Raw genomic sequence first — 8,009 nt, forward strand, 5'->3', positions numbered from 1 at the left:
GAGTTAGGATGCAGAAAGTTTTGGTGCCAAGGTATCTGAGCCCTATGTGACCTAGATACCCTCAATTTCACCTTGCTCATAATCGTATACCTTGAGAAGAAAAACAAGAGAAGATATGTATTATCATTATTACTTTTAATTGGTAAATGGCAATGTTGTTGTCTTTAAGTTTCACAAGACACAGCGATAGACAAAATAGTATAGTGTTCTTATAGTGTGTACTCACAAAAATATAGATGAAAAAGGAGAAAGGAAAATTGTGAAGATTGGAGAAAAACAAGTGAGACTAACTATTACTACTATGTTTAGAATAGAACCATGTAATATTATAACTGGAAAGAAACTTAGAGACCACTGAATCTACCCACCCCTTTTTTTGTTTTACAGATGAGGAAACTGAGGCCCATAGAAGGTCACATAGCTAGTAGGTATCTGAGGAAGCTTTAAATCCAGGTCTTCTTGATTCCAAGCCCCATGTTCTATCTAGAATACCATTTTGTCATTTATTTTACAGATAAGGAAACCGAGGCCTAGACAGGTGAAGTGACTTGCTAAGTTCACACTATAAGCAACAGATATAGGGATAGGATGTAGGTCTCTTGAGTTTCTGTCTAGTACCATTTCCACTGTATTTCCAGAATACAGACTGCAAATTATTTCAAGTTTTAGAGATTATATTGGCTAATGTTTATTTTTTTTTTTTAATGTCTTATTATATCGTGTCTTAGAAGGTTTAGATCTTGAATTCATTATGTACACATGGCAATGTGAGAATTTAAACTAGATAATTTCAGTGGAAATATCATTATATAAAACTAAAAATGTGCTATGAACAGATTCCTTAGTGATTTTTTTGCTTCATTATAGTGATTAAAAAAAATAAAAGTGTTTTGCTATTTTCTTTTCTTCTTCAGGAATTGATGACCAAACTCATAACAGAGACACCTGACCAGCCAATCCCATTTCTCATTGACCACCTTCAGTCTAAGCAGGGGCCTCGAAGTCAACTTCAAAGAACCTTGTCTGGGTCTGCAGCTTTATGGGCAGAAAGTGAAACATCAGGTAAAAGGAGAAAAGGCATTCCAGTTCATTTCAGGGGGGAAAGACATTTTAGGTGGGATGCATGTAACCAAAATGACCATAATTTTACTAATTTATAACATGATAGAGGGAGGTAGATAGCTAGAATTTTAACTTATCCATCTGTATGTTAGTATGATAAAATATGGCACAAAACCTTTTTGAATTGGTAAATAAGACTATTGTTATTTGGTGCATTATGTGTCCCAAAAGTCCTAGTGCAGTTTTAACTTTTAATAATTTTATAGGTATAAAAGTTATAATTTTACAAAATACATAATTTGAAAGCTTAATTACTATATATCTTCTCCACTTATTAGTTTTGTGAATTTTAAATAATTTTGAATAATAATCTTTTACCTTAATTTTAACAATTATTATACATTGCATATGACATTTTCTGGATGACACTTTTGTGGACTCATGGATCTACATAGGAGGTCCTCTTGCAGGGCCGCTTTGGTCACCTAATCTGTCTGCACCAGACTTTTCTTGTGGGATCACATCAAAACTGTCATGTGTGCATCAATATCTTGTTTGCTATTCATCGGTGATGAAATTCAGGAGTACTGATGGGCCCATTTTACTCACATAGTCTAATATTCCCATCTCCTCCATAAAGGGGAAAAATGCAATCTTTTAAGTATCTGAGCATCAGCTTATGAAAGTTTTTCAAAAGTTTAAAAATCAACTTGAATGATGCTTAAGATGGTGTTTATGTTGAAATATTGTAGTGAAAAAACATTATGTGCATCACTATACGAAGCATTGGTTATACAAATGTAAAAGCAAGATAATACCTGTCATTAAGGGGATTGTATATGAATATATTTTAATTTGAATTTTTAGTTCCAAATTTTCTCTCTCCCTCTACTTCTCTCCTACCCACCGAGAAGGCAAGAAATATAATACCTATTAAATATGTGAAGTCATGCGAAACATTTCCAAATTAAACATATTGTTATAAAAGCAAGAATAATAAAAAAAAATGCTTCTTTCTGTACTCAGAGTCCATCAGTTCTCTATTTGAAAGTAGATAGTCTTTTTCATTGGGAGTCTTTTGGACTTGTCGTGGATCACTGTATTGATCCGTGTAGCTAGTCTTTCAGACTTGATTATTGTTATAATATTTCTATTACTATGTATAATTCTCCAAGTTCTGCTTACTTTATTTTGCATCAGCTCATATAAATCTTCCTGTTTTTCTGAAACCATCACCCTCATTATTTCTTACAGCACAATAGTATTCCATCACAATCATACGCTACGACTTGCTTAACCATTCCTCAATTGATGGGCAATTCCTCAGTTTCTAACTCTTTGCCACCACACAAAAAGTGCTATAAATATTTTATGTGTATGAAGATTTTTTACTTTTTCATTTGTCTCTTTAGGGTATAAACTTAGTAGCATTATTTCTGGGTGAAAGGCTATGCACTTTTGGGCATTATGCACCACAATGGCAGGACCAGTTCAGAGCTTCACCCACAGTGCGCTAGGGTACCCATTTTTCCTTATCACCTCCAGCATTTGTCATTTTCCTTTTCTGTCATCTTAGCCAATCTTGTGGTTATGAGGTGGTACCTTAGTGTTCTTTTAATTTATATTTCTCTAGTTATTAGTGATTTGGAGCATTTTTTCATATGACTATTGCTAGCTCTGATTTCTTTTTCTGAAAACTGCCTGTCCATATCCTTTGACCATATGTCAACTGGGGAATGGCTCATATTTTTATGAATTTGGCTCAGTTTCCTATACACTTGGAAATGAAACCTTTATCAAATAAATTTACTATAATCCCTCCTCCCAGTTTCCTTTTTTCCCTTCTAATTTTGGTTGCATTTGTTTTTGATTGTGCAAAAACTTTTAAATTTAATATAATAAAAAAATATCCATTTCACTTCCCATGGTGCTCTCTACCTCTTATTTGGTCATTAACGCTTCCCTTATCCATAGATGTGACAGGTAATTTTTCCATACTCCTCTAATTTGCTTATATAACCCTTTTATGCCTAAATTATGTGCCCTTTTGAGCTTATCTTGTAATATAGTGTGAGATGTTGGTCTTTGCTTCATTTCTGTCAGTTTTCCTAGTAGTTTTTGTCAAAGAGTGAGTTCTTGCCCCAATATCTAGGATCTTTGAGTTTATCAAACACTAGGTTATTGTGTTCATTTGCTTCTGTATGCTGTGTACCTAATCAGTACCAGATTGTTTTTATGATTATTCCTTCGTAGTATTGCTTGAAATCTGGTACTGTATGTTGGATTTTAATAAGAAAGACATCAATATTTTAAAATTTTAAATGATTAAACTCTCAAATATTATTAGTGTTACATAGGAACATACATTAGCTCTTTTAGGCTAATCATTTTCTATTTGGTAACTTGAACTTTTTCTTACCTTTGTAATAATGTTTTTCCCCTTTATGGAGGAGATGAAAATATTAGACTACATGATTAAAATGGGCCCATCAGGGCTCCTAAATTTTATCACCAACCAATGGCAAAAAGGGAGAGGTAATTTTAATTATAACTTTCACTAGAACCCAGGTTTTTTCCCAATTTCTTCTGCAGTGGTGCTCTTTTGACCTCTCTATCAATAATTATATTCATCTTTCTTTTTTTATTAATTTATTTTGATTTATCAACAATCACTTCCATATACTTTTGAGTTTAAAATTTTTCTCCCCCTTCCTCCTCACCATCCTCCCCAAGACAGCGCACAATCTGATATAGGCTATACATAAACATTCCTATCAAACATATTTTCACATTAGTGATGTTGTAAGTAAGAATTAGAACCAATAGGAGGAACCACCAGAAAGAGGAAACAAAACTAAACAGAAGAGAAAAAAATAGCAAATAGTATGCTTTGATCTGCATTCAAATTCCATAGTTCTTTCCTTGGATGTGGATAGCATTTTCCATCACAAGGCCTTTGGAGATGTCTTAGATTCTTGTATTGCTAGGAGGGATTAAGTTTATCAATATTAGTCATCGCACAACATGGCTGTTATTGTGTACAATGTTCTCTTGATTCTGCTCACTTTGCTCAGCATCAGACCATACAAGTCTTTCTAGGTTTTTTCAGAAGTCAGCCTGTTCATCATTTTCTCATAGCACAATAGTATTCCATTTCATTCATATACCACAATTTGTTCAGCCATTCCCCAATTGATGGGCATCCTCTCAATTTCCAATTCTTTGCCACCACAAAAAGAGCTGCTATAAATATTTTTGTACATTTGGGTTCTTTTCCCATTTGTATGATCTCTTTGGGATATAGCCCTAGAAGTGCTATTGCTGGGTTCATCTTTCTTTCTTCCTAAACTCTTTGATCTTTCTCAGATGGGACCTCTTTCATTAATTTAGCATTGAGTCAGTTTTATTGTTTGTTCTAATCTGACCTGGATATTTCATTTATTGGATCACCCTCCTGTATGCTATCCCAATTCCATAGTCATTAGTTTCTTACTTTTTTGTCTTAGGTGCATACAGTTTAGAACCAAAAGGCATGTTAAGGATTAAGAGATAATACATTTAGATTTGAATGGGACTGAGGTCATCTAGTTCAACCCCCTCATTTTATAGGAGAGGAACTTGGACCCAGAAAGGCAGAGCGATTTGGCCCTCTACTAAGAGCAGAGCCAGGGCTTGAAGTCCTGACTCCTGCCTCTAAATTTAGTGTTTTTTCAACCACACAATTTCCTAATTCTGTGATTGAGTACCCACCTGGTACACCAATCACTTCAGTAACTATACTTCCTTCCTCAATAACCTAATCTTCCAATTATCCATTGCTGACCATCTACTTTCTCAGACCTTTGCTAATCACTTGCCATAATCTCTGTTGAATGGATATCTGGGGTTGTGAGTCAGACTTGGACTTTTGGAAAATGTGATTTGTGGCCTACAAAAATAGTATTAGATGCTTTATCAAAACCTTTGTTAAAATGTTGGTAAATTATATCCATAGTTTTGTTCTCATCTACTAGTTTACTAGTTTAGGGAAATGAAATTAGTTTGTTATGATCTGTTCTTGATGAACAAATATAGCTATCTGTCTATATTTGTTCAGGAAGGTACTGTCTCTTTGTAATCACTATCTCCCTTTCTAGATGTTTTTCAACTGTCTTTTTAATTATCCTTTCTAGAATTTTCCCAGGAATTGAAATTGAAGTCAAGGTCATTGGTCTATAGTTTTTAAACTCTGTTATATTTCTTTCTTCTTTCTGGAAATGTGGACACCATTTTTCTTCAATCCTGTGATACCTCTCCTGTTTTCCATGATCATTAAAATATCACTAATAGCTTCACAATTTCCTTATTTAATCTCCCTGTCATTCCCTTAGTTCTCAACTTTCCACAAGAACCATCCCTTTTAGGCAGAGTGCAGTCTCTGGCAGCAAGATGCAACAGTGGATGGATTGCCAGCCTTGGAGTCTTAAGACTCAACTTCCTGAGTTCAAATCTGGCCTCAAGCACTTGCTACCTATATGACCCTAGAGAAATCACTTAACCTTTTTTTGCCTCAGTTTCTTCATCTGTAAAATGAACTGGAGAAGAAAATGGCAAACCACTCTAATATCTTTGCCAATAAAAGCACGAATTGGGTCACAAAGAGTCAATACAACCGAATAACAAATCACTGTACAGAGTAAGGATATATTTCAACCCCTTCTGGACCTAACTTTCACGTACTTCTTAGCAGTAACTAGTTTTTTTACTTTTACCTTTTTCAAGGTTCCTTTCCTCTGTGCTCTGTCACTTCATTTCTGTCTTGCAGGTCAGTCAGCCTTAGCACTAGATAGCTAATAACAGTTCTTACAATACTGCTGCCTTCCCTACCAAGCAGAAGTTGGAAAGAAAACTGAAGAGCTGTTCTCACAGTTTTCCTTAAGCCACTGGGCACATTATCAGACTTTATGTCCCTGGAGTGGAGCTGGATTTTTTACTTTTGGATACATTGCCTGGTTTTATTTTGGCTAATCTGTCCCTTCAGACAGTTAATCCCCTTGGTCACTATAGGGACGGATACAGAGATAGGGACTTGTTATTTCATTGACAGAGAACCAACTCTTGGAGAGTTAGAGGCCTTAGGGTCACACAGTCAGTATGTTCAGAAGCAAATTTATAAGAATGGTAGACTATTTTTCATTACAGTTTCACTGTAATGGTATTAAAATTTAAAATCATTATGCCCGTTAGTAGAAACACTTACAAAATAGAGGCAGGTTGACAAGCTTTTGGAAGCTCAAAACACATTAAGGAGGGGATCTATATTATGGGCTTAATTACTATAAACTTCATCAAATGTTTCTAAAAGGCAGATTTGGGTTCAATATAAGGAAGGACTCCCTACAATCAGAGTCATTCAAAAGTAGAATATGATGTGTCAGGAGAAAATTTGTTTCTAATAATTGGAAGTTTTGTGGCAGAAGCCAGATGACTCATTGTTGAGGAGGGAATTTATATTTGGAGTATTGGTAGCCATTTTTGGTATAGTGGAAAGAGCACAGGACTTGGAGACAGAGGATCTTGGTCTGAGTCCTGGGCCCACTTCTTGCTAATTGTGGGATCAGGGTTAAGTCACTCAGCCTCTGTAGGTCCCAGCTTCATCATCCGTAAAGTGAAGAGGTTGGAGTAGATAATAGCCTGGGTTTTTCCAGCCCTAATTCTATATTCCGTAAGGAGTCACTATAAACCATTTTGAGATCCCTTCCAGCTCTTGACAGTCTATAATACTATGTAAATAAATGTAAGCACAATTATATGTTTTCCTACATTATTTAATGATAATGTAACTTGTCTTTACAAAAAAATCAATAAATTTGCAGCTTTGAGGAGAATCATTGTAATAAAATTCAGATTCATATTTTTTTTCTTTTTGAGTTGAAAATAAAAAGGAAAAGGCAGTTTTTCTATTATTTGATTTCAAGATTTTCTAGGCTGTGAGATGAGTCTTTTCCTTTTCCATTATTACACCTAAGATATATATTATATATATATATATATATATATGTGTGTGTGTGTGTGTGTGTGTGTATATATTTATGTGTATACCACAAATGAATATGTGTGCATGTACATATATATGTATATATATACTGTTATGTATGCCTATTATATATCATTGTTATATTGGGGATTATTTATGAACAAATATCAAAAAGACAACAGAATTTTATTTGCATTCTCCTTCAACAGAACACAAAGGAACCAGAAGAGACTTCAGAAGTTATGATAAACCCTGGCAGGTAAACGCAAAGAAACCAAAGAAGTCCAAGAGTGACCTGGCTGTTTCTAATATTTCTCCACCATCACCAGAATCCAAATCATGTAAGAAAATTTGTTAACACATTTTTACTCAAAACCTATAACCAGTCTAGATCATCTACAACAAAGTAAAAATAATAACTGAGTCAAAACTTTTTACTTACAATTTCTGGCCTAATGAATTTTCTTTCTACTTCGTTTGGAATGTCAAGTAAATGTCAGTGAGATTGGAAAGATAGGAAGAGTGCTGGACTTGGAATGAGGAAGGCCTGAAAGGTTTGGATGTGCACTAGCCAGTTATGTATCCTGGGATCAGTCTCTTAACTTCTCTAAGCCTCACCTTCCTCATCTGGAAAAAGGACATAGTGATTCTTTCATTACTTATGCTTGTGGGTTGTCATGAATATTAAATCATGCAATGTTATTCAAAGCACTTTAAAACTTATAAATTGTTAAATGAATGTGTTATTCTATGCATACTTACAAAAGATTAGAATTGATTTTAAAATGTTTTCTTGATAGTTTGGTGAAAAAACAAATTACTAGCCAGTTGGAACTTGGTAAATTGATTGGATTGTCTGCTTTTTAAGGGAAAACAAGAAAGGCTGTGTGTGTGTGTGTGTGTGTGTGTGTGTGTGTGTGTGTGTGTGTGT

General features: G+C 34.5%; 1 protein-coding gene across 2 annotated transcripts in view; it reads left to right on the forward strand.

Annotated features, from left to right (window-relative positions):
- LOC114054099 (uncharacterized protein C8orf34 homolog) overlaps positions 1–8,009 on the forward strand; it is a 393,219-nt gene that overhangs the window by 70,014 nt on the left and 315,196 nt on the right. For both annotated transcript variants that reach the window (XM_027877214.1, XM_027877215.1), the window contains exons 2-3: positions 915–1,062; positions 7,288–7,419. In XM_027877214.1, coding sequence (XP_027733015.1) covers positions 915–1,062; positions 7,288–7,419 — 280 coding nt within the window. The remainder of the gene's footprint in view (positions 1–914; positions 1,063–7,287; positions 7,420–8,009) is intronic.

The sequence above is a fragment of the Vombatus ursinus genome, unplaced genomic scaffold (assembly GCF_900497805.2).
Source record: "Vombatus ursinus unplaced genomic scaffold, bare-nosed wombat genome assembly UNPS02014812.1, whole genome shotgun sequence".
Lineage (NCBI taxonomy): Eukaryota > Metazoa > Chordata > Mammalia > Diprotodontia > Vombatidae > Vombatus > Vombatus ursinus.